The sequence below is a fragment of the Halichoeres trimaculatus genome, unplaced genomic scaffold (genome assembly GCF_033239565.1).
Source record: "Halichoeres trimaculatus isolate MK-OKI-2021-1 unplaced genomic scaffold, fHalTri1.1 fHalTri1_scaffold_8, whole genome shotgun sequence".
Classification (NCBI taxonomy): Eukaryota; Metazoa; Chordata; class Actinopteri; order Labriformes; family Labridae; genus Halichoeres; species Halichoeres trimaculatus.
In genome coordinates, this window is record NW_027437186.1 from 31,642,536 (window position 1) to 31,669,643 (window position 27,108).

Genomic DNA, 27,108 nt, shown 5'->3' on the forward strand with positions numbered 1-27,108 from the left:
CTCTGATGCTTTTCTGCTCCCCGGTGAGAGACAAACCCGGAGCTCAACCTGCCCGGTACACCGCCCCCAGCATGTCATACTGTACACGCCGCATGTTCATCACCAGAGCTCCTCGCGCTCCGACCAACATCTGACATCCTCCACGAGAGCAGTTTGCCACGCGCACACGCTCGGATCTGCAACCAAAAGTCACAGCCGAGGACTTATTTTCGTCGGCACGCCAGAAGAGTTGGAGACCTGCAGGTAATCACAGGTACGTCGCCATCACAGACGCCAAAAGATGAAAAGGCAACACAGCAGCACTCGGATCAGATAGAAAATGAAAACAACATCAAACTGCTGAAGTTGAGCACATGTTAAAACAAGCGAATACTAAATGCGTATCAGCACTTGTTTCAGATGATTCGCGTGTTTTGGGGGATTTCCGGTAACAAGTGTCCGTATCTTAAACAATGCAGATTAAAACAGCACAAGTATTGTGTTACACGGACACCCTGTGAAGGTCTTTTTTGAATCAGCACGACTCATGTACGGCTGATCGACCTTTTCATTTTTCGTGACACACAAGGGCATGTTTACGCACGCACCTTTACGCGTATTACGCACTAATCCTTTTGGAGCAAAAACAGCAGAAAAAACACTTCACTCAGTTGAAGTCGCAGATTTAACTGGAGTGCTGCCAACATAAACACCACGCCAGCAGCGGGAGATGTTGGGACTCGTTAAGCAATGCCATCAATGATGTAATAACGGGTATTAAACATGTGGGATTGTCAGGTGAAAAATGATCTTGCACACTCCTGTCCATTCGGCTCCACTGTGCATCTCGTTACAGACGTTTGGTCGACATGCTGGGGATCTGCGTTTGCCTTTGTGCTGTTTTCACGCACGTCCTGTCTCAGGAGGCTGAGGAGCCTGTGTCCTACTCGGTAAGTGTAAAGATTAACTCTTAATTTTGCAGTTTTAACATGTGAGGAGGAGAAAAAGTGATGTGTCATCTGTCCTTCACAGTGCACTGAAGGGTACGAGTATGACAGAGTCAGAGAGCAATGTAGAGGTGAGAAATTGCCTGAAATGTTCCTGTTTCATCAGTTTGAATGTCATCTGCATGTCAGATCTTTATCTCTTTGTTATTTTCTCTGTCAGATATCGACGAGTGTGCCTTGTTGGATGACGCCTGCAAAGGAGGCATGCAGTGTATCAACCACTTTGGGGGATACCTCTGCCTCCCTAAGAGTGCTGTCATCTACATCAGCAAAGAAGGTGATCAGACGGACACCGGCCCCCCTGTCCCTCCTGTCCTTCCTGCCTTACCAGTCCAGCCTCAGCTCCCACGGGTGTTTTCAGGTGACCAGAGGGTCTCTCAGAGCAGCAGGACCATCCGCTGTGCAACCGGATTCACTGCAGATGACCAGAATCTTTGCAGAGGTAAGCTCAGCCAAACTGGCAGATACTTCCTCAACATCTTCTCCTGAATCCCTGATTAACTTCTTACACTTCTGGTGTTTGAGAGGAGCATCGGCTGCTTTATTTTCTGTACCTCACACCGCAGCATAAGGCGGCTTATGAAGCCAACACTAACAATATTACTGGTATCAGAAAACTTGACTGTTTCTGCACTGTACTTTCAGAGTTAAACATCAATATTATGGGAGAATTTTTATAGCCTGGATATCAGTCATATCCTTTTCTTGCACTTGGCTGAATGTGGCGCTGCTGCTTGAAAAACAAAGTCTAATTTTGTCTCGAGTAGAGCTGTGAGGGTATTTCATAATTAGTTGCTGAAGCCCTTTGGTGAGTGGAGCAACAAAGGTGAACTGTTCATCCATCCCTCAGACATCATCCACAGCTACACCACGAAGAGCTGCCAGAAATGTTGTAAGGTCCTCGCTTTTTTTCAGCGTGATGTCATGTTCCTTGAACTTTGGTCCTTCGGTCGCTCCCAGCGTGATTTTTTTGGCCAGAGTTCAGCTTCTTCCTGAAATACAAGACACTCCTCTTGTTTTTGGTGTTGGAGTGATCTGCTTTAGGGGCAAAGGAAAAGAGTTTTATCACACTGTGGCAAGCTGTGTGCCTTTACACCTCCAGGAGATGTTCTCTGGGCCTTGACTGGCTCGTGATATTGGTAGCTGCGCAAGATTGTGTGGGTGTGATCCTGTGTTTGAGCAAGACTCTTTGATCTTTACAAATGGGGAGGGGTTTAAAGATTTATGCGTTGCCTCTTTCTCTCACACACACACATGCACACACACAGGTGCCCTCAGTTGCTGCTTTGTGCCAGATGTTCGCAGCTGCACCTGAGAAAGAGAATATCAGAGCATAAAAGCCCCATGTGAATGTAATGTAAGTTAGAGTGCATATTGTTACAATGTGTGTGTGTGTGTGTTGGGTGGTTTGAAACTTCTCCTGTCAATAGGCTGACATGTGGTGAGTGGCTGTGTGGTGAGGCCTGCGGTCGTAGAAACCCAGTGAAAGTAACAAATTTGATTTTACACCTGGGGCAAGCATCCATGTGAGGCGCTTTATGTGTTTCTCTGAATTGGAACCAATTAGGTTTTATTAGAGTGTAAAACATGGCAGCATATCAGCTAAAGTAACCACATAAGCGGGCTGGCAGGAGTGTAACACTTATTCATTCACTGGCAGTGCATGGGCTAAACAAAGATAGGCTGTTGCTGACAGCGTTAATGCTTTGAAATGATCTGAGTTTTAACTGGAAGGCGTCTCGTGCCGTTATGTGGGTGTATGTCTCTGCTGGGAGAGTGATATAATCTTTGTTTACATCACTCTCTGGTTTCTCTGTCATTACCTTTAACTCGCTACAATGAGCCAATTGTTCTTTTTTGTTCCACACAGTGGCTGTTTTGCAAAAGCTACATATCTTGCTAGCGAAGGAATTCCCATTAGCTTTCATTGAGGGGGGGAAACCTCAGTGTATCAAATAGCGCTTACATCAGGCTCCTTCCCTGCTAACTCACCACACTGTGGAGGAAACCTGGAGTGCAGAGTCAGGTAGGGCAAAGGGGAGGCTGAAGGCTGACACTGACTAAATAACCACAGAAGTGCAGCAGCACTGACCAAGCCAGGTTGTACCAACGTCATGGGCTCTACTGCTGCTGAGTTGTTTTTGGTGACTTACTGCTGAGTATGTGGTGAATAAAAGAGGGATCAGCTAAATGTTCTGGAAAAAAATGAAGCCAATTTTCCAAAGTACGACTTAAATTGTGAAACAAAAACGCAAAATTGCTTCTGTTACCATTATTTCTGCTGATTTACAGCAAAACTAACCACAAAAAAATTACATTCAACTCTTCACGCTGTTTCTTTTTAAGCTTGCAAATTAATATCCGTTCCCATTCATTGATGAGTTTTTGCAGAATAAATCTATTTGGCTCTGAGTTTGAACCCCAGCCTGAGTGTGTTGCTGTGCTGACACATAGCGGGATGTTGGCGCCCTGCTTCAGCTCGACCACACAGAGAAAACCATGAACCTTTACTGTATGTGTGACAGCTTAATGATGCTTCACATTTCCATGACCTCCCCCTCCCCTCCAAACATACACACACTCACACATACACACGCACTTTGCTGTGTTTAACGCCTGGAGATGCCTACTTTACTGTACAAGTGGCTTGTTGTAGTCCTGTGTGTGCATACAAACTCTTAAATCCTGCAGAGCTGAGGTCATGTCCGCTGTGAAATGAGTGTTGTCCACCTAAAAAGTCATCAAATTAATCTTGAAATTTGTAAAAAAAATATATTTTTATTTCTAACATTATTGTTTTCACATTGTCACATTGGCAATGCAAGACAAAGACAAAAACACAAAAACAAACACGATCCCAGGATGAGGGTACAATTACAATGATTATATGTAAATAAAAATACAAAGAAATAAAACTAATACATTTCTGCAGCTATTACAAGAATATTTCAAATTAGATAGTATGGGATTGTTAAGTTGTCCACCTAAAGCTGTAACAAGCCCGCTATCCAACGCAAATTTCTAATCAGCCAATCACATGGCAGCAACTCAATGCATTTAGGCATGTAGACATGGTCAAGACGATCTGCTGCAGTTCAAACCGAGCATCAGAATGAGGAAGAAAGGTGATTTAAGGGACTTTGAACGTGGCGTGGTTGTTGGTCTGAGTATTTCAGAAACTTCTGATCTACTGGGATTTTAACCAACAACCATCTCTAGGGTTTACAGAGAATGGTCCCAAAAAGAGAAAATATCCAGTGAGCGGCAGTTCTGTGGGCCAAAATGCCTTGTTGATGCCAGAGGTCAGAGGAGAATGGACAGACTGGTTGGAGCTGATAGAAAGGCAACAGTAACTCAAATAACCACTGGTTACAACCGAGGTCTGCAGAAGAGCATCTCTGAACACACAACACGTCCAACCTTGAGGCAGATGAGCTACAGCAGCAGAAGACCACACCAGGTGACCCTCCTGTCAGCTAAGAACAGGAAACTGAGGCTACAATTCACCCAGCAACACCAAAACTGGACAATAGAAGATTGGAAAAATGTTGCCTGGTCTGATGAGTCTGGATTTCTGCTCCACATTCGGATGGTAGGGTCAGAATTTGGCCTCAACAACATGAACACATAGGAGGTGGTATGGTGTGGGGGATATTTTCTTGGCTCACTTTGGGCCCCTTGGTACCAACTGAGCATGGATTAAAGTCCACAGCCTACCTGAGTATTGTTGCTGACCATGTCCATCCCTTTATGAGCACAGTGTACCCATCTTCTGATGGCTACTTCCAGCAGGATAACGCTCCATGTCACAAAGCTGGAATCATCTCAGACTGCTTTCTTCAACATGACAATGAGTTCCCTGTACTCAAATGTCCTCCACAGTCCCCAGATCTCAATCCAATAGAGCACCTTTGGGATGTGGTGGAACGGGAGATTCTCATCATGGATGTTCAGCCGACAAATCTTCAGCAACTGTGTGAAGCTATCATGTCAACATGGACCAAACTCTCTGAGGGATGTTTCCAGGACCTTGTTGAATCTATGCCACGAAGGATTAAGGCAGTTCTTAGGCAAAGGGGCTCTAACCCAGTACTAGCAAAACCGAAAGCTGGATGGAGGGAGATCCTCTGACTTCCATTCTCTGATTAGGAGTTTTCGGCCCAGCATGATGGCTGCATGGATTCACCCCATCTGGTGAAAAGGTGTAGAGTCCCCAAGTATATATAGGCTATGTATAAATGAGATGTCCTGTACTACGACCAACTTAATGTTCTCATGCTGACCACCATTACTGAGCTTTGGGGCAAAACCACAACACGTCAACTAGTGTCCCTGGGGGTCTCACCACATCTCCAGCACGCTGGGTCGTCTTTTAACCCCTCCTTATGTAGCTTTGCAGGGGTCTAATAAACCCTATTCAGGATTTTGCAGAATGGCGCTCCATTCACGGTCACAAAATCACTTACTGATTACCCTTACCAAAAACAAAAAAGTATCCCCTTAAGAGTATCAGGTTTTGAGGAAGTCACCTGAGGGTCCGAAACAGCTTGGTTGAGTAAATGTCTTATTTGGAAGTACTGCCAAAGTTGAGTAAGAAAGAAGGTGTTTGATTTTCTTTATTCAAAGCTGAAAAGTACACCATCATGTGACCTGACTTTGGGGGGACTGTGGTGGTTGTAGTGTCATGTTTTACATGATGCAGATTCTGTTATTCTTCCCACAAATGTTCGTATTACATACTGCGCCCTATTTAATTTTCATCTTAAAATTAGAGCTCATTTCGTCGCAGTATAGGGCATGAAAAGACATGCCACTCCTGTTTACCTGTCTGGTTTCCTGAGGTCATGTTGGCCACATTACCACCTACATGCCTGACTAATTTCAGCTACGTCTGGACGTCTTCACCTGCAGTGGCTGGAAATCTTTCCTAAAGTATGTTCTATTAAGGCCGTTAAGCCTCTGTGTGACAGAGAACTTGTGTACTTTTCCGAACAAGGCCGAGTGCATGCAATAACATTTTTCCACGCAGATGCAATGCACTTGGGAGGAATATCTCAGGAATGTCAGCGTTGGTTGTTTTTTTCCGTTTGCTCCCGTCTTTTGTGATGGTTGGAATTACTCACCACCTTGACAGATAAGCATCGGATCGATCTGCGAGGAGCAGGAATGCAGAGAACAGAACAAGAACAACTGGAGGATTTTGACCTTTTCAGTTTGTACTTTAGAGCTTCCTGTATTGTGATTTCATCCTGACATTTCCACTTGAAGAAACAAGCCCCAGCACCAAGTCTCCTCTGATCCGCGGACAATGTAACGATCTGAGGATACACAGGGAGCAATTACAGTTTTCCGGAAATTCCTTCAGATCTTATCTTGTTAGTGTTTGTTTCTCCCACAGATAAGCTACACAGATTTGGTAGATGTTGTTGCACAGAGGAGGAACACTTGAACACTGAGGTGATTGGAGTCGGATATAAAAGATCTGAAATTAAAACATTCTGCAGAGATTTTGTTGCTTCACAGGAAGAAGTGGGATCAAAGCCTAAGCCTTTGCTTGATGAAAACTGACCCTCTTTGTTTCGGGTTACTCAAAGAAAAAGACACCTGAGGCCTTTGTGCAGGTTGAACCCTCCTATTACCAGCTAAGCTCTTGTCTTCCACCTGCTCTCACACTGATGATTTGCACCGTCCCGCATCACTTAATTTGTGATTGTCCTCGTGCCCTGTGATTCTGCCGTCCATCTCACTGCACCTGCTGCTACAACCACTGCTGCAACTTTTAACCTTTGAGTTGTTGATGTGTCTGAAGTACAGCTGGTAGAATTGGAAATATTTTGCATATTTTTTGTGGGAAAAAAAGCAACTTTGGCATTCAAGTACAAAAAGTTTCTGGCATGCATAAGTTTGATTCTTAATTTGTCAAGATTTTACCAATCGTTAGCATCTCTTTTTTTTCTTTTTCAAAAAAAGCAACTTAGCAACAAACCCAGTGACTTTTCTGGACTTGGAGAATGGCGTGAAAGCATGTCACTCTCCGCTGATTGGCAAGCTGCAGCTGCAGAAGATATTGAAAGGCAAATGAATCAAGCTTATGCTTCTCTCTTTTGGTCATTTTTGCTGGTCCCAAGCCCAGATAAAGAAGTATGATTGTTATTTTGACATTAAAGAAACAAAATAAGAGATATCAGCAGAAAAAAGCAAATTTCTAGTTATTAACACATTTACAGCGTACTCAGTATATACTGATCTGTCACTAGTTTGTTACTGTTCTTTTGAACTGGAAGATTTTTATTATTTTTGGTTTTTTAAGAAAACTATGGTGCATTTGCCCAAAAATTTTATAAAGTCCCCCTGTTTTTATGACATGCTTTCTCATAAACAGGATTATTAATTTATTTTGGAAAAACAGGAATCTGAAAAGTAAATGAATTCCTGAAAATCTTTAATCGTCATCTCGATGAAGAAAAATGTAACTGTTAACTAAAACTCATTAAAAGCCGACCTTACCTGAATTGACCCAACACCTCCGATTAGCATTAGCAAAACATGGAGCAATGAGTCATGCAGGGGAGCATTATGGGAATCCTGTTTTTACAAGATAGTATTTCGTAAAAACAGGGAATTCTGAAATAAATAAAGTCCTGTTTTTATGAGATAGTAATTTCACTAAAAACAGGAGAATTTTTTTATCCCACTGTAGAAAACTGCTCGTAGTGAAAAAATACAAAAGCTGAAAAATAAGACTTAAGATTTGTACTGTAATGTGTAATGTAAATTTCTTTCTGTTAAAGTTGATATTATAAAGTGTTTTTGGAAAAAAAAAATATCATTCAGGAACCGGTATCAGTATCGGTACAGGTATTGTAAATTCTGGATCCATACCCGGTCCTAGTTGGCACTGATATGACCACATACAAAAAGTTCCTTACTGGAGCTTTAATCCTTTTGATGCCTTTATAGTCTATAGTTCGTTTTAATCATTCGCGAGATTTGCACGGCCAAAAGTGGACACAGTTTAGACTCTGTGCTGGTTTTTGAAGACTTTATTTACTCATCATCAAATGGCAGCTTTAAAATCTCCAAGATCAGCTTCTCATCAGTATCTGCAAATCTGAATTCACAAGAAATCAGAAATTTGACCACAGAAAGGTCAAATTTGTCAGATCGTGACATTTCTCACTTTTGACTAAGTGTGCCACATTTTTGCTCAACAATTAACTGTCCGGTATCTCAGTTTTTTTGTAAAATAAAATATTTACCTTAAACAGATTTTTTTTCTTTGTTAGTCTTTCCATAATCTGCCTCATACATCATGTATTGGTCCTGTTTTATAGGCAGCACTTATGAATTAACATTGCTAACATATTTTGGCTTCAAAGATCTCTTTCCATTCTGCATCCTGAGCCAGAAAACCTGTTGATGTTGAAACTCTTCAGCTGCTGATAAAAAAAAATTCTTCAACACTCTTTAACTGGACGTGTTCGACATCAGTCTTTCCCTGCCAAACAACATCTGAAAACAAAGTCAACACCACATTATCTTTAACTAAAGTTCAGGTGAGGACTTAAAGCTCTAATATTTTCAGAGTGGAAATCTAATCAAGCCATCCTTCAGTGCGATTGTGTTGGTGTTGTTGTGTTTTGCTGCTGGCCTCATGCTGCCGTCACATCCACAACAGGAGAGCGAAGAGGGGGAAGCAGCTTTGTCGTGCGTCCTCGGTGTTACTGTTTAATGTTGCTGTTATTATTCTCGAAGAGGTCGGTGCCTGTCCAGCGTCCAGCTGCTTCCTCCTCTGATGTTCTTACATGTGTTGCTCTTTCCGTTTACCTCATGATGGAAAGGGACACAGGGCTGCTATAAATCACTGTTGCTCTCAGCTGGTTGACATGTGATCGTATGGTCTTTGTTCCTCACAGTTTCTGTTCTTTTTGTTGTTGTTTTGACCACATTTGCAGTGTTTGTGTGCACAGGTTTCCTTCCTCTCATGCAACAAATGAATGGCTACAGTGTGACTGCTGACATTTCATATGAGCAGAGAGATTGATCTTCTTATAACAGGACTTCAATCTTTTTAGACGTTTTCAGAGTAACAGGAAGGATTACTATCAGTGGGGAATGTAGCTGGCACACTGGACGGATTTTCAAGAATGTCAGGACTCTGCCCGACCTTTAGAAGAGTGTGGAACAAACTCACAAATCAGTAAGTGTCAGCACGACTGAAACTCCTGTTCTGTTTGAACAATGAGAGGGGAATCTTGGGAGTGGTACGGAAAGAAAGATCATGGAAGTGGTTCATACTCTAAAACAGGTAGAAGATAAGTTAAAGGAGGGATGATTTGTTTGATTTCTTGTCTATTTTAACTCTGGCTTTGGTTTGAAAAGAAAACATCTCCACTGCTGTTCGTTCTGGGGTTGTGTTCAAGATGCTTTACACACTGAAAAGCAGGAAAAATATACAGACGTTGCACACATTTCAGTGCGATTTGCCATAAGGGGTGAAATTAAGGTGCTTGAGCAAAAGCAAACGCTCGGGGGCTGGTGTATGACATGGGAATAAATTTGACGTTGTGAAATTTTATGGGCTATTAACATCGCACTTCTTGCCCCCTGCTTTCCCAAAGATTGAATTATCCAATAATCAGAGGGAAACAGAGACGCTGTCCAACAGCAGGATGGCTCCAACTGTTCTCTGGAACGGCTCCTGCTTTCCATTGCAGCGGTTCAGTGAAAACAAGACTAAATGCTCTGAAGTGATAATTACAACAAGCCCTATCATGTCAGTATAAATCTGGGGCAAATAACACATTGTCCTGAATTTGGGCCAAACAGATTTTAGTCCCTGTTTTGGACGAGTGCACTCATCAAACGTGCACATTTCTTCATGTTGCTGCTTTGTGTGAAATCAGAAAGGCCGTTGAATGCTCCAGTACCTCAAACAGGACCTCTGATGCACACACACCCACTCCTCAGAAACACACACCAGCACACACACATTCTTTGAGCTGCCGCCATTCCCCCAACTCCCCCAACTCCCACAAGGCATTTAGAATTAATCTCCCTAAAAAGCAAGGAGTTTTTAACTCTGACATCACATAAGCACACACGGCCGTAAATCTAACTTCAAATCTTAAAAAGCCCTTTTTTGTTTAAAAAAAAACGGACCCTCCACCCTCTCTCCTCATTCTTTCCTTCCACATCTTCCACTCTTCTGCTGGACAGCCTTATCTCCCCCTGTCATGTTACTGCAGCCTCGCTCTCACAAGAAGCATTAAAGCTGTGTTGAATAAATTTTCAGGAAAAAAAATACGACTTCAGAGACCAGAGTCACTTCTCCCCACACGCAACACATCATCACATTTGATGGCTTGTCACGTAAAATCTGTTTTCCCCTGTAAACTATACGGACTCTGCTGCATGTTGTGAGCTGTGGAACTTTATGGGACCGAAGATTGAGCCAGTGTGGGATGCCCTCCCACCCCACCCTTGCACACACACACTCACACACTTACACACACATACACACTTACAAACTCTTGTGGAACTTTGTGTTGGCAGCGTCTTAAAGGTTCAGTGACAAAGTAGCAGTTACCGCAAGATATTCCCGTGAATGGACCTTTGGATGGCATACAGCACACATGCTTTTATTTAGCGCTCTCCAAGCTTTCTTGTAGGGAGTGAGGATGACTCTGACTTTTCCGCCCACAGATCACTTGGTTAACAGTTAGCCATGTGCAGCACTTTGTTTCTGCGGCAGCTCATTTCAGAGCTGAGAGCTGGAGCGTCAGCCAGCTGCTGAAGTCTGCCTGGCGACAGCGACACTTTGTTTGGTGTTTTTTTACGTCCTCCAGGTTACCATAAAACAGTTCTGTATTACCAAAAGCAGCATGACTGTATCTAACTAACAGCAAATAATTTTCTCCAAGGGAAAGTGTAGGGTAGAAACAATTTGCTATTCTCACGATATGATTCTATTACGATTTTTGGGGTGCTGATACGTTAAAATTGCGACTCTTCAATATTTACGATTCTTGTGATTTTTAGTTTGCTTTTTTGACACCAGACTGTGGGAAAAAGTTAAATGATGATGTTGATAATTAAATATGCATTGATCCAACTTTTCTGGTCCTGATACAGATACAGATAACTGGGTTTTGGGTATCGACCGATACCGATCCTGATCTGATACAAGTCTTCAATATAAAACCTGCATGCTCCACTGTGGGATAAGATTGGTAATGTTTTGGGTAAAAGACAAAAATGAGTACAGAATTACAAAGGTTGATATTTATTTAAACTGTAAGTGTTTAAATGTTTAACAGCAGTTTGGTTTTAACAAAGTTTTAGAATTTACAGAAATGACAATCTAATTGTACATCCTGTCTAGATTAAACCATAGTTTAGCCTTAGTGTCAAGTTTGGACCAATCCTTTCCCACCGATACCCGATCCAACTTTGAGGGGGTGGATCAGTGCCGATACCCTATACCAGGATCGGTGCACTCCTAATGATAATGTCAACAAACTAAACCAGGAGCCATATTTTCCCATAAAATGTACATCACGTGAGCCAGAGAGAAACATTTCACCCTCTGCTGGAGAAAAGTGGTAACTTTTTTCCAATCCAGTTTATGGGACTAAGACTGAAATATGAATCTGTGGAACAAAAATTGATTTGACACTATCAAACAAAAAATTCCTGATATATCATTTTTCATTTTTTTTCTCCCACCCCTGGTAAAATGCACCTTACCTGACTCTTGTTGGCAACAATTGCCCGAAACTGTTGGTGATTGATGGAGAAATCTTGTAGCCTTGTGTTGACCAGCTCTTGTTTGGATTATAACCTGAGATTAGCCCTTAAAAAAATCAAACCAATGTTTCACATTTGCTCATACTTGCTCCCAAACTCTTCAACATGTTAAATGCAAATTGATTGCAAGTTGATCATCAGAACCCATTAAGAAACCATCTGACCAGCTAATTGTTGCTTAATTATAATATCTCTTACCTTGACTTTCCTTTTTTACAACTTTTCATCAGGCTGTGAGGACTATCTTGAAAAGCTAGTGTTTTTCAGAGTTTAAGACTCTATTTCCCATGAGCACTTGCATCCACTGTTGTGGGTACATGACTCTCACTAAGGCATGCATTCGTTTTGATTGATGTTTTGAAGCAAAATGATTGGAGATCAGATCTTCTTTTTAACACCACTTTTCTTTGTTCAAAACAACTTTTTACCAAACACAAAGCAACAAGGTCTATGTATTTATGAATGGTTTTATAACATCACAACAAGCAAAGTTTGTTAACTCACTCATAACTTCACTCTTCATTTTATTGATAGACTCTCAAATTTGAACAAACCACTGCAGAATAACTGCTGACTGTGGGTTGGAGTAAACATTAGCACAAACAGCCTAGCTAACCCGTTTGTTAGCCTTTAGCTTGTGCTCTGTAACTCTCCTGTTTAGCTTTCTTCTGTTCATCTGTCCTTTTTTTTCCAGTCATGTCTCAGTGTCCTACATTACTAAAAAACAGCAAAATCAGCAAAATCAAATGCTAGCATGCTAACACACAAAACTTCAGTTTTCAAAGTTTGTTTTGTGAAACTTGCTCAGACTGGAAAATTAGCATTGCTACAATTAGCCTTTTTACAATTATACTTAGCAGACGCTTTTGTCCAAAGCTACAATATTGAGCAGTTCAGGGGTATTGTACCTTGCTTGAGGGCACCTCGACAGTGCTGAGGAAAGTATGATAACACCTCTCCAGCTATTAGCCCAATTCCCAGTCTTGCTCCATGTCAGGACTTGAACCAGCTACCTTTTGATGTGACATGCCAAAAGAAAATTGATCCATTTCTCATCAGCAAAATAGTAAAGTTTCTTTGGAATCCCAGTCTTGGCACCTTTGCAGCATCAGGAACACAGAAATCTCAGACTTGTGTTGTCAAAATCTGTTGCCAGAGGGCAGGGCATTTCCAGACTCAGTGATTCATCAAACACATCCAGTAAGAAGGCGTGGTTGTTTTTCACAGGGACCGATCCTGGCTTCTCACTAATGCTTCCTCAGGTCTGTTTGTTGATATTTATCAAGATTTTTGTTTGCATTGTATTTAGTTTTCAGAGTCAAAGGAACATTTATTTTTGAGTCTTATACTAATACTGATGATTCAATCATCTCTTTAAGTTAGTTTTTATACACCATGGGATTGACTTTGGGTGATACATGTTAAACTCCTGCAGTAATGTGCAGGTGCTTTAACAGCCGTGCTATGAAGCCCTCAGGTTGTTGCAGGTGGGCCAGAGTCCCAAATGATGACTGTGCTGCATTCAAAGCCCTCAGTTTCTCTTGGTGCCGGTTGCCGGTGCACTTTCCCAGCTGCCTTTCAAACCACATCAGAGTGTAGATTTCTCAGATCAACACTGCTTTTATCTCTGTCCTCTACTTAACGGGCCAGCGAGTAACAAACCTCGCCTGTGCATTCCTCTCAGTGTGCAGTTTGCACCTGTTGTCTCTCATGAGCACATTAAGATAAGAGCTCGGCTTTTGTCCACAAGGAGAATCCGTCTTATCACTGTCGGCCTCAGAGATGGGCACATTCAAGACCTCTTCTCTTTCTTTAGAGGACAACTCACCTTCTGTGTCCCTTTTTGTTCTGCAGTCAGTAAAGCCACTTTCTCACCAGCTGCTGGAAGAGGAAGTGATGTAAATTAGAGTCTCACAGAGCAGTTGGGGGGTCAAATCCTACTGTGAAGACCTCCTTCTTTGCAGATGACACTTTTAAACATGAATGAGTCAAATGTCACAACTTTGACACTGTTGCCTTTCTTACTTAGCCTACCTAGCTCACATGCTAATAGAAACCAAAGATTTTACTCAGGTGTTAACAAGCAGAAGTGGATGTGCTGGGACTCATTTCCATGAAGTGACTGGATGCTATTTGTTTGATTTGATTGTCTTTGACATAATTCATGTTATGCTAGGGATGGGTATTAATAACCGGTTTCTCTTAAGCATCAATAAGAAATGGTTTCGATCCGTTGATATTAGAGCTGCACGATTTGGGGAAAAGGTGCGATTTGCGATTAGGTGGAAAATATTGCGATTGCGATTGTGCTTGCGATTTAATAAAAAAGGTTGTGTCATGATGAGTCTACAAATTTGCTTGGTTATCATGGAGAAAAATCTGAATTGCATGTGCTGACATTGCGATTGCGATTGCGATTGCGATAATCGTGCAGCCCTAGTTGATATCATTAGCCTTCATGCTTATCTTCCATTGTAGATTTTTTATGTTACACCGCAGCTACTGGACCGCAAGTCCATATCACGAGACGTGCCACACATCACGCTCGTCAGTCTGCAGCAGTTTTTATGAGACAATGGGGGAGAGATCAAAGCAATGAAAGTTTGACCTCACCACAAAGGATGCTAACAATGCAAAGTGAAATTTGTGCAGCACTGTTATATCATGCAAGGGTGGCAACCTCACCAACATGTTGAAACATCCCCAACAGCACCAAGAGCAAAAAAGTGGTATCTGGTCATAGGCTTGCTCAGCTCGAAGTGAGGTCTCCACAAAAACTGCTCCCCCTGGTGGCTGGCTGCAGTATAGGTTAAAAAAATCCAGCTTTCCAGTCATTCCAGATGGGCTTTGGTCAAACTTTAAAAAATTAATACTCCTCATACAAATGTTTCTCACATCTGATTGTTGTGGTGATTTGAAGATATCATTTGGCTGTCTTGTATTCAAGTCCTCTTTTTTTACTGAAAAGATTCGTTTTCATTAGTTTTAAGAGGTTAAAAACAAGGCTTTACGTAACGTTTAATGATGATTGACAGCTGCCGTTCTCGTGTATTTTTTTGGGGGAGATTGTAAAATATGTCAGGCGGTAGAGTCAAGAAGTGATTAGACTCTTGAAAGAAAAAAAAATATATTATTTATGTCACCCAGCTCCACTCAGATTCTCCCAGAATACCTCATCGCCTCTACTGCGCAGACTCTGGCTGCAAACTGCTACCAATGGCTGCGCCTGTGACGGGGGAATTTTGGCTTCAAAACCGTACAATGATAAATGGTGGAGCCACACTGTCCACTCTATATACAGTCTTTGGTCATGACATATTTATTTATTTATTTATAAACTCAATAAAATGTTTCTGACATAGAAAACCTGTAAAACCATTTTTGTACAGAAAAAAATTCATAAGAAGAGTAGATAAGAGAATTGATAAAGAAGCAGATCGATAAGCAGAATCGATATTGGCATTTATATCAATAAAGCCTTATCAATACCCATGGTATACAGAATCAGTCACCATTTTCTGTTGCTTTTAACCAATCAGAGTCAAGTATTTGCAGCAGATTAGTAAGGAAAGCAACCTAATGTCTTGACATGCAACCAGACTAATAACATGGGCCAAGCAGAAGGTCATCAAACATGATCAATCACGTCACTGGAACATCTTTACATTCATGAAAAACGTCAGAGTGTCGAGCAGCACAACTAAAAGTTCTTCAGTCTGTCTGAAGTTTGGCTACATGTGTGTCAAATCACACTCCAGTTATTGCTCCCCCACCTCATTTTCTGCATGTGTGTGTGGTACTGGGGATAACTGTCTGTCATGCTTTTAAACTGATGCCCACTGGCTGTCTGCACATGATGGGCTGTGTCAGACCACCCAAGAGGACTGCTGGTGGGCCCACAGGGATGAGAGTGTACAACATGGGCAGACTTTCAGAGAGTGTATGAGTGGGAGAAAGGGAGGAAGATAGAAGTTCATGGAAAGAGAAAACCCCAAATTGTTTTAATATGATTCAAGACAACACCAGGTTCCTCGTGGTGATTATTATGGGATTGTTAGAGCATCCAGGCCTTGATTTTAAAACCTTTAAGTTTCTAAGATATATCCATTTGTTTACAGCATATAAATTCAACAGAGGTAAAAATGTTTTGCAACACAGCCTCTTCCAGGCCTTGCCTTTGTGTTTTTAAGCTCCACCAACCTACCAGATATCATGTTATATAACTTATTAATGATGGGACGGGAGATAAAGAACGCATGTGTCTGGATCTGTGTGGTTTCGCTTGATGGATGTCTGCTGAGGAGGAGACCGAGGCGTTATGGTAGAAAGCACATAACTTATCAGTTGAGCTTTTTTCTCCTCCCTTACACACACACACACTCACACACACACACACAAACTTCCCCTTTCAAGAAGCTGTCTTGTTTGTAGAAGATAGGATCTGTGTTTTCCCCCTGCACCCGGAGCTGCTGAATAAAAGCCCCTTTTATTTAATCGCCAGCTCTCAGTGTGAACATGTGTGTTTATGCCCCACGTGTGTGATGTGATGGTGTCAGTGATCACACATTTCTACTGTCTGTGGAAAACGCTTCACACATCACAGATCACAGAGTGCATACAGTTCAGACATGTTGCTCTGCTTTTGTCTGCCATATGCGCCTGCACACAGGAGGCAGTGCGGCTTCCCTTCAGTGTGTGATTTTGTGTGTGTGTGTGTTTGTTGCAGACATAGATGAATGTGCGACAGGTAGACACACATGTGGCCCCGATCAGACATGCTACAACACCAGAGGCGCTTACATCTGCCAGTGTCAACCAGGCTACCAGAGGAACGGAGATCACTGCATCGGTGAGCAAAACACACACGCTCTCATCTCACTCTGTCGTATAAACCAAGCTGGCGCCAAGCTGTGGAAAAGTTGCTGAATCATCCTTTAAAACCTGGATCCAAACCTCCTCTGTATGTGTTTATGTGTTTTCTGCAGACAGAGATGAGTGCGCCCTGACCCACTACTGCATGCACAGATGCGTGAACACACAGGGCTCGTACTACTGTGAGTGCAACCTAGGTCACAAGTTGGCGAGCAACAATCACAGCTGTGTGGGTAAGTCACTGAAAAGCCATATCAAATTTTTAAATGGGCCTTGCCTTTAACTTCTTGTATTCATACAGATTTCTGCTTTATCTGAAATGAATGCAAGTAAGAACCATTGTTTATACTGCAATCCGTTAATCTGTGTTTGCAGAGCTCTGTGTAAGAGAAGCGCAAGTAAATAACTTTCTAAAAGTAGACAAAAGAGCATAAGCAAGTGCAATTACTCTAACACTTGGAGTATAAAGCTTGGTTTGTCCTTGATGCATCTGCGAGTAGAGAAAGACTGATATGGATTTTTCCAGGCTGATACCAGTACAGAGTATTTGTAGTCAAGGAGGCCGATAACCGATATTTTAAGCGGATATTAATTTGCAGTCAAAGTGCAAATATTGGTGTCAAATTTTTGAACAGCACAAACTCCGATACTTAACTTCATTCAAATACCTTTAAGCATGAGTTTATTAAGCAGCTCCCAGGCTTAGCAGCATGTAAAGTTAAATGAAAACTTAAATAAATAAATAGCTAAAGTTTTCTACAGTAAAAAAGGTTTTCCAAAATTTCAATGAGACTGCAATAACTGTACTAACTGCACTGCTGATTGGCTGTTACCCCAGCCATGGCTCTGCTTGTAACCAATCAGATGTACTGTGCGTGGGACAGTGCTGGGGACTGAGAAGTGACTGCAGACAGCAAAGCTGCTGATCTAGAGCTGCAACAATGTAGTTTTAAGTTTGTTTCTTATCGGCTGTCGGATTAACAAAAAGGCAGATGCCGATATGCCTTAAAATGCCAAATATTGGCCCTGATAATCGGCCCGGCCAATAATAGGTCTGTCCTTATCTGCGAGGTCCACACTCTCTGAGACTGTGTTTTAGCAGCCTTGTTCCCTCGTGCAATCCTTCTTAAGCGGAAAATGTCCACGTTGCCCACATCCTAAATTTTTCTAACTGCAGAGCAGGAGCTCCTAGTGTCCAAAACACAAAAAGAAGGAATCTATCTGATTTGTTTTACATAGATCACTTTGATAACCCTGTCATGAACAATTCGTGCAGTCACATTTGGCGGAGAAGAGGAATTGGTGATAAAATGTTGTGAATGGGGTGTAAATAAATACAAACTTTCTTTTACTCTAGTTTGGTACAGTGACAGATGTGCGTTTGTGATACACTGCCCCCTGCAGTTTGGGAACTGACACTAACAGATGCTAGCAGATGCCAATGGATGCCAACGGAGTGTTAAAAAGTAGAGAAACCGTGAGTCCTCTCATGGTGATTCTGCGCTGCTCATTTCTGTGCATCACACTGGTGTGGGAACTACAATTCAGCCTAAACTCACTGTTTGTTTTGGGGTTTGCCAAAAGGGAAACTGGTTGAATCTTACTCTCTAAAAGAAAATTTTATGTCTTTTGACAAATTCCTCAACGTGCTGTTACTGCAACATCTTTTCCCACCATGCTGCTAGCTAACCCATACAATAACGGTGCTCAGTAGGGGTCATGTTTGTAGTTGTAAAGTATAGATCCGTGACTAGTTCCCTGAGACCCATGCCACACACTTTCACTTGTCCATCATCTTGAATTCATACCTTGTTTTCTTTCTTGTCACCCGGCCATGACGCAAAGCAAGCCATTTCAGCTTCTTTGACTTTTATCCATAGCAACATCAGCAGCAGCACGGCAGGAAATAGACACTCATGAGACCACGATTCCTTGCCAACAGAACATGCCTGGAACACAAATTAATGTTACTTTCGTGGGGATTTCCTGATAGGCATAAACATGATTTTCGGGTTTTAAAAAAACGAACAAAAGCATATTCTGGTTTTTGAAAAGGGTTATTGGTGTTCAAATGGCCATGGGCAACTGGATAATCGCTAATATCCTGAATAAGAAAGGTTGTATGATTGCATGTAAACATAGCCATTGATTCTGATTGGTCAAACCATTTGGTTTGCCAACATTTGGTATATTACGGTAATCGCAGTTCCCCAAGTGACCACACGAGGCTTGCTGCAAAAGCTTAAGAAACCACATATACACAAATTCAAAAAGCTGATCTTCACAGAAAAAATAAAAATGTTTTCTGACAGTTACAGAATATGTTTTGGTCTGAATGGCTTATTTTTTGATGATTGATGGAAGAAATGTTTAATATTACTTTAATATTTGTGGTTTTATATCAGTAAAATCACATCTATATCAATGCTTAGTGTTATCTTGTTTGTTTGTATAGTCACTTAGAGGACCTGTCTCACCCTGTCATGATTCTGTGTGGCGTAAGCAAAGATAATGAAACATTGTCTCTCCCTTGCAAAGTGTTCTGTAAACAACAGCCCTCCAGAGGGTTTATTTAGTAATTTAACCATGATTGACGCTACTTGACTTACCTACCACAATATGTATCTAGCATGCACCCTCCTGGATCTTTGAGCGCCATCTTCTGGGTGAAATAACGTACCGTGTGTTACTGAATTTAACAATAAGAAAAAATATGATAAGAGAAAGAAGTTATCTTTTTGGTATTGGTGAATATTAGCTTAGTTTTAGCTGCCAAAGTCTTACGTGCGTCACTCTTCCACAACGTCTCTCAGATGCATTTTAAGGTCAGCCACAGCTTTAAGAAAACAAATGGTGTTTTCTGTTGCCTGGAAGTTTGGAGCCATTATGAGATTATGCAACCGTGCAATCTGACCCCACACAGTGGATCTGCAGCTGACGCCAAAGGATGTTTTTGAGAATATTGTTCTGTGAGAGGGAACAGTTTATTTCCAAAACATTCTTAGAAATCAACCAACACCAGGAAGCTCAGTGATCAGACAAAGTAAGTTATTTAAACACAAACCTGAGCCTGATTATTCAAACACAAACGATGGATAAAGAATGGTTAGGATCTAAAGTTTCTTAATTACTTTAACCGATAATTATTTTCATTGTATGTTATCTTTATGTGGATTGTTGTTTTTTTTCCAGATGTGAATGAATGTGATGTGCAGAGTCCATGTCAGCACCACTGCTACAACCTGATTGGCTCCTTCCTCTGCCAGTGTGACCAGGGCTACGAACTTGCACAGGATGCAGTTTCCTGCCAAGGTGGACACACACAAATACACATGAACACTCGTATAAACACAAACACAGAGTGTTAGATGAAAACACGTCTGCATTCCTCCCATGTTTGTGTGTATTCATATTTTCTGTGCAGACATCGATGAGTGCAGCTTCTCCAACTACATGTGTCAGTACCAGTGCATCAACAGCCCAGGAAGTTACTCCTGCGAGTGTCCAGATGGATATCAGCTGCAGGGAAACAGGTTGTGTCAAGGTACTTAAATCCGTCTTTCCCTCTCTGTTATCCTTCCAGCAGTCTTTCTTTTAACCGTTTTTAGCTGTTTATCTTTCCTTCCTCTGTTATAACTCACACCGAAGTTCCTTTCCTCTTCCAACCTTCCTCCTCCTCCTCCTCTGCTCTTTGAAGATAACCCCATCATTCCTGCTATCGCCATTTATTTTCCTCTTTCAAGCAGGAATGAAAGCTGCTCTAAACCTGGTTACTGTCATGGAAAAATGCAGAGGTTAAGCAGCATAAACATTACAACTTTGTGTTGCCACCTCTGTGAATTTATATGCATGATGTTGGTTTCTTGAAGTGGATTTATTTGAAGCTCCGGCGCTTGCTCAAAGAGTTAGCTGTTATTTTTTCCTCTCCCCCTCGGTCAGGTGCAGGTTTTACAGGGGGAACCATGAAGGGACCTTTTGGTGATGAATCCAGGTTCCTGTGCCAGAAATAGCCCTGTGGTTTGGGGCATGTTTGATGGGGTTATTTTCATCGTGCAGCAGGAAAAGAGCTGCAGTCAGACCTGTATGGGGTTGCATCGGGGGCTTCCCTCAACAACAACTCTGCAGGCTTCCCTCTTGTGTTTCTGTGACTCCACAGCTGTTAGAAATAAATTAACAACCCTAAAAACGCTGCTCCCCAATGGTACATATCCTGAACTTTTAACCGTGTTTTTACAGCCCTGTGTCATGAAGCATGTGCAGTTTTTGTGTGTTTTGGAAGTGAGAAACACTAGAATTGTTATTCTGCTATTTTTGACTGCTCAGTCTGTATCTTTCTTTCTGTTTTGTCTCCCTACCAATCACCAGACATAAACGAGTGTGAGACAGGGACCCATACCTGCCAAGATGATGAAATGTGCTGGAACTATTACGGAGGCTTCCGCTGTTACCCCAGGAACCCCTGCGAGGCGCCTTACGTCAAAACCTCTGAGAAGTAAGTAAACATCAGTCGGTGCCTCTACACCACTGCAGTCAGATCTGCCACTTTTACAAAGCTTGTTGTGATTGTGTGTTTTCAGCCGCTGTATCTGCCGGTCTCCAGCTGAGTGCCAAGGTCTCCCTCCGTCAATCGTCTACAAATATATGAGCATTCAGGCAGAGCGGACAGTGCCAGCAGAAATCTTTCAGATTCAAGCCACCAACATCTACGCTAACACACACAACACCTTCAGGATCAAAGCTGGAAATGAGGCGGGAGAGTTTTTCCTGCGTGTAAGTGAGACTTATGACTATACGTTGTATGAAAACACAGGGGAGGCTTCTGCATTGGCATGTGGTGGCATGAGCATTTCCGGAAAGAAGCAGTAGAAAGTGACAGTAGATGGTGTTATGACGGCAGAAATTAAACAAATACAGTGTTTGCTGGAGCTGCCTAAAGTTTCCGTTAATGATATACAGAGAATCATCCAGGTATCTAGTACAACACAATGTAGCAAGTCGTATAAAGGCTTTAAAAGATGTGTGTTTTTATTTGTTTGGAGCTTTGAAGGTAATTTGTTAACAGTAGCTAGCCTGAGCTAGAAGATTTACTTTTGTGTTTAAAGTTGAGAGCTTCAGGTCAATCGTACTTTAAAGTAAGTTTAATCATGTGTATAAACCTCTCACTTCATATGTTTGTACTTTTATTAAAGCATAAGGTGAAAACGGGGCTACAAGAGATCCCCCTGAAAGCCCACTGCTACATAACTCTCTGACAAGATATATGCTAGCGTGTAGCATACATCGATAAAACTTCGTTTTTCCATAGACTGTATAAAACATGGACTTAGCATCTGCAACATCACCGTCTGACGAAGCCACATTTGCTATGACGCTGCCTGTGAGTTTTTCTTCGAGCAACTACAGGGCGCTCGGCAGTCACGTGACCTAAGCTGTGCCTCCGATTGGAAAATCAAATGATCCTAATAACTTCTAAACAGCAGAGATAGAAAAAAAATCACTCACCATACAGTGTGCTGACAGTGAAAGTAGCATTTTTTGACCCAAGCCGTTTTTTGAACCAGGCTGTTAATATGTTTTTAATGCTGTAAAAGTCTGTTTTTATGGCTGGGTGTGTACGTGACTTCCGGTCTTTCTGTAGCCAGCCTCAAGCGTATGCCTGGCAAACAGCGGCTATTAGCACTTCTGCATAGGCTTCATTTTTACTGACTGGATATTGCCCATTGGTTTTTCCAGCAAGATAGCAACTTTCATCAATGAACACACAAACAAGTGTGATAGTCTTGCAAAAGAGAGTCATTTTTAATCTATTCAACATGTTATATAGCTCTTAATCTACCAATTTGCTATAGAGCACTTGGCGCTGGCTTCATGCTAACGTACACTGGAAATTGCATTGATATGCTAGCCATCAGAACACATCGGTAAAACTTCGTTTTTTTTCAGCAAATTATCAACTTTCATCCCTGAACACACAAACAAGTGGAATGCTCTTGCACAATAGAGCCATTTTTAATCCATTGAACCCGTTATATAGCTCTCAATCTACCAAAAACAACATGGAGCAATTCTGTTAACATGCTAGCAGTTAGCATACATCGATAAAACCTTTTCCAGCAGAATAAATGTACAAAACTTCCTCACAAGAGATTTATTTTCAGTGCATTCAACATGTTATATCTCTCCCACACCACACAACAGGGGTTTAGCTGAGAGAGTTGTCATCACCTATGTACGATTGTATATACTCTCCTTTAGCATGTAAAAAAATCAGGCCACAATTCAAAACATGATCATAACTTTTAAAATTAACCTTACAGCAACAACGATAATGCAAAGTTTTGGATGATTCGACGTCAAACATTTAATATTACCATGTGGTAGCACAGTGCTCTGCAGTAACCGAAAGTTTACATGCCACCGGATTTTTAACCTGATATATGTCATGCTAGCTTGTGCATAAGGCCTACTGGCTGAGATTAAACACTTAGGGGCTGTAAAGCTGTCATGATCTGCTGTTATAGGGTAAATGTCTTAAAGTTATTCCAACAACTGTTGTCCTCTTTATTCCAGCTTGTTTGATAGCCTGTTTATCAACATATTGCATCTGTAGGACTGTATAGTGAACACTTTTCTGCAGCTCAGTGCACTTTCAGATATATGCTAACAGCAGCTTGTAAACATAGTTAGAACTCTGTGCCCTCTTGCATGGCTTAGAACAACCAATATAAATCTTTCAGTGGTAAATCATAAAAAAACATACTTAATTATTGTGTGATCCTTTCTTTCTTGCAGCGTTCCAGCAATGTGAGCGCCATGCTGGTGCTAACCAAGCCTCTGACAGGCCCCAGGGAGTATGTGGTGGATCTGGAGATGATCACTCAACATCTGACCATGAACTACCGTTCCAACTCGCTGCTGCGGCTCACCATCATAGTCGGGCCGTACGCCTTCTGAGCACCACAATAACCAGCAGCCCAAATAACTCTGGGTCAGCAAACACAGCAGTGTAACGCAGCAGATGCCAGCAAAACATACAGTTCATTTTCATGCAATGCAATATACACACAACATATAGCAAAGACAGACTCATGCAGCAGCACATCCGTTTCAGTACGCTTGCTCCTGACTGACCAGTCCACACTGAAATGTGACCACTGGGCATCTTTTTCTCTTGAGGTGCAGGGAAGCCTTGTGATTAAGTGGCATGGTGTTGTTTTTTTTACTGGTTGGGAAAAAGACTCTGTTTATTCTTGATGCCTCTATGTGACCTAGAAAAGCAAACCAAACCAGCAAAACTGCAGATTTCTAATGACTCATTTTGTACCAGTCATACCCAATGAAGCATGTAGACAGAGAAAGTCTTTATTTTTGCTTTGTCAAAGAATTGCAGAAAGTAGAAAGAGAGATTTGAAGATAGAAAATTGCATGCATGGGACAGAATCAGCAATCAGGTGAGACGAATCCAAGAGATCAAAAATCTCAACATAAAATTAAAATCCCTCAAAGTCCAAACATTTCTGACTCTTAAGTGCCTGAGGTGGACGTTGCCTGTTTGTTTTCCTCTCTTGCATGAAAAACAACTGGAAAACAGAGGGGTGGCACTCAAAACAAAGAGGCCAAGTAGACATGTATCTTATTTGTTATTCTTCTTAGATGCAGATTTACTTACATTCAACGCTAACGTTAAAGCAGCACTGCTTACAGTAACCTGCGTTTGCATCAGTGGAGCACTCTGTTGTAGGAAAATCTTATTTTTTATATAAATGTACATGAAAAATATTCAATATGAGCAGCTTTTCACTTTGTAAATCACAGCCTCTGTTGATAAATGTTATAGAGTAGAGTTTAACAGCTGCACCGCACTGTTCATGCATGTTTCTGTATAGTTTTACTCATGAGTAATAATTTCCAGAGAAGTCCAGAACAGTTCAGAAGTGTAACGGGAGGGAACGTGCCAGCAAGTTGAGAGCATACTAAAGTTTGTATGACAACAGGCTTGATGCTGGTTGACTTCACCCACAGGAGTTAAGACATGTATAAAAAAATCTATGTATGTGTGTGTTTGTGTGTGTGGATGTTTGTGTGAGTGTGTGTCTGGCTTTGTTTATGTATGAGAGTCAAAGAGCAAAGAGAAAGTGTGAGAAGGAGTTGGTTCACTAGCCCTCCGTGGACGTGGTCGAGCTGTTTATACGTTTCTTTGATGCCATCCCTCCATCCAGAGGCATTAAGAGATTTGTGGAGAACACGCAAAGGAAATAACTTTCACAACACCTTTGCCAATCGACTGCTCGCTGGTGCCACTTTGATTCTCCAGAGGACTAACCCGGCTTTCTCATGTCGGTCCCAGTCTGGAAGTCACACTGGCACCAGGCTGGCGTGCGTGATAAACATAATTACAGCTCTTTGCTCTGTAGCTGGTCCGTGTGCGACACAGGGGATTATTAAAGTGTTAATACAATGCCACCACACTTTTGGCAGAATGAGAAATCTTTCACTACCTGCTTTGCCTTTCATGACTCCACGTGTCTGCTCTGGCGAATTTCTGAAACACTTTACACTGTAGACGCACAGCACTGAAAACCACATTAAACCCCAACGTGTTGTCACATCTTTCATGTGTAGAAAGTGATCCGTCGCTGCCTTTTGAGTCTTTAATGTGGTTTCAGCAGTGAGCATGCCATAGTGCCTTAGAGGTGTAGACACAAAAATGTACACGAATCTTATCTAAACTGTCAACTTCCTTCATTTAAATGCCTTAATGTTTTCTCTTCTATTTAATATATATTTTGTCATATGTATCTTATATTGATTGTACTCTGAAGAGCTAAACTTATGATGTTGAATAAAATTTGACGGATAAACGGGGTTAGCTTGTGCTGTTTTGTTTTTTAATTTTTTTGTTTTCTTCAGTTTATAAAAGAGCAGAGAAAGAAAACTGACCATAAGAAGCGCAATTGCAACAAAAATCTGACTTCATGTAGAGTTTAGTGGAAAAATCAGCTGTGGTGTTAAATGCTCTGCTGCTTTTCCACGCTTCTGGGAAAATGTGAGGATGATTTCATCGGAGTATAACTATGATAAATGCAGTGAACACGATGCTGGAGCCATCATATCTATCTTTTTTAAAGAGATCCTGAGGGGATGGAGTCATATAGTACGCTGAGGGACAAATGTGAAGCCTGTGCACACACACATTCACACACACACACACACACACACACACACACTCACAGGGCTTATTTAGATGTGAAATTGGTTGGGAGTGGTTTTATGGTAAGTTGTTACTCAATCATTCTGCTGTGTAGAGCTTTAGTCAGAGCAGTGTAGGGACGTGTAAGATGATACATTATGTGTCATTGCTCCCCTAACCCCATCTCCATTGGAGCTCTGTGTTTTTGCTGTCCGTGCATGATTCAACCCCCGGGAGAAAACATTGCTCACCCACTTCTCTGTGACTCACCCGTGTGCTGAACTTCATAAGAAGGGCAACACTTTCAGGTTGTTGTTCTTGATTAATATTCCACTCAGGGAAACGGTAAGGATCATTAACTTAATCTTCTTGCATGTAGTGATACGTTTCTTTAATCACAGTTAAATTTAAGAAAAGATGAAAACCTAAGTCACTGGATGAAGATCTTAGGAATGAAAAAAGGGCCTGAAAGTTCACTCAGTTGAATTTTTGCTACCCTGTGTCATCTTCTCAAGAAAATTTCAGTGAAGCAAAAAGAGTCATTTTTTAAAAAACTTTTGAATCATATCTTTTTTTAATGAAACAATCATATCTACAATGTCATGTTGTCAAAAGTGTAACAGATATTTCAAATTAAAGAAACACAATTTAACATAACCAGTGAGGACGAAACATTTCCACAGAGTTGTTTTTCTTCTATTGCATAAAATCAAGAAGTCACATTTGTAATTCCACTTAAAGATTTAACTTGCTAAACCGTGATTATAAAACTGAAATGCAGATACACAATGTGTAAGGATGTTATAGGCTTCACTATATAAAAAGTGCAACAAAGAACCAAGACTAAAATAACGAACCACTTGCTAATTGTTGCTTGTAACAAGACTGCTGATTGCTAATGTGTGAGAAGGTATTGTCTAGTCAAACTTGGACATGAGGAGGATTAAGTAGACGAGCTGTCAGAATGAGCTACATGCATTTTGTAAGTAGGTTGACAAAAAATGTTTTCCTTTTTTTGGTGTCCCCAAAGCTAACATTGGCTGTGGCTTGCTAGTAGCAACTATTAACTGTTGCTCTGTTTTTATGTCGACGCTAATTTTTTTTTTTTTTCTTTAAAGGCACAAAACGTCTTTTCTCACAGTTTCAGTTTTATGCATCCATAGCAGGGGCGGCTTTATGGGTGGACCCAAAGGTCCCAGGCCCACCCTAAAATTTTCTTAATATTTTTATATTTTCTAAATCAGTTTAAAA

At 41.4% G+C, this 27,108-nt stretch overlaps 1 protein-coding gene across 2 annotated transcripts; it reads left to right on the plus strand.

The window, feature by feature from the left end:
* Positions 1-22: 22 nt before the first annotated feature.
* On the plus strand, positions 23-25,527 carry efemp1 (EGF containing fibulin extracellular matrix protein 1). Of its 2 annotated transcripts, none has more exons than XM_074676495.1 (11): positions 23-243; positions 836-929; positions 1,012-1,057; positions 1,147-1,428; positions 16,522-16,644; positions 16,781-16,900; positions 19,860-19,979; positions 20,092-20,211; positions 21,033-21,159; positions 21,245-21,437; positions 23,460-25,527. In XM_074676495.1, the coding sequence occupies exons 2-11, from the start codon at positions 849-851 to the stop codon at positions 23,619-23,621; spliced, it is 1,374 nt and encodes a 457-aa protein (XP_074532596.1). In that variant the 5' UTR covers positions 23-243; positions 836-848; the 3' UTR covers positions 23,622-25,527. The 2 variants fall into 2 exon arrangements, with proteins under 2 accessions (XP_074532596.1, XP_074532595.1); XM_074676494.1 differs by having other exon boundaries at positions 101-253.
* Positions 25,528-27,108: the final 1,581 nt, after the last annotated feature.

What these genes read in the sequence shown, in the direction of transcription:
- efemp1 (XM_074676495.1), top strand. Translation starts at nt 849, where the DNA reads ATGCTGGGGATCTGCGTTTGCCTTTGTGCTGTTTTCACGCACGTCCTG. An exon ending in GGGAAACAGGTTGTGTCAAG is followed by an intron (nt 20,212 to 21,032) that starts GTACTTAAATCC and finishes ACCAATCACCAG; the next exon opens with ACATAAACGAGTGTGAGACA. An exon ending in CGGGAGAGTTTTTCCTGCGT is followed by an intron (nt 21,438 to 23,459) that starts GTAAGTGAGACT and finishes TCTTTCTTGCAG; the next exon opens with CGTTCCAGCAATGTGAGCGC.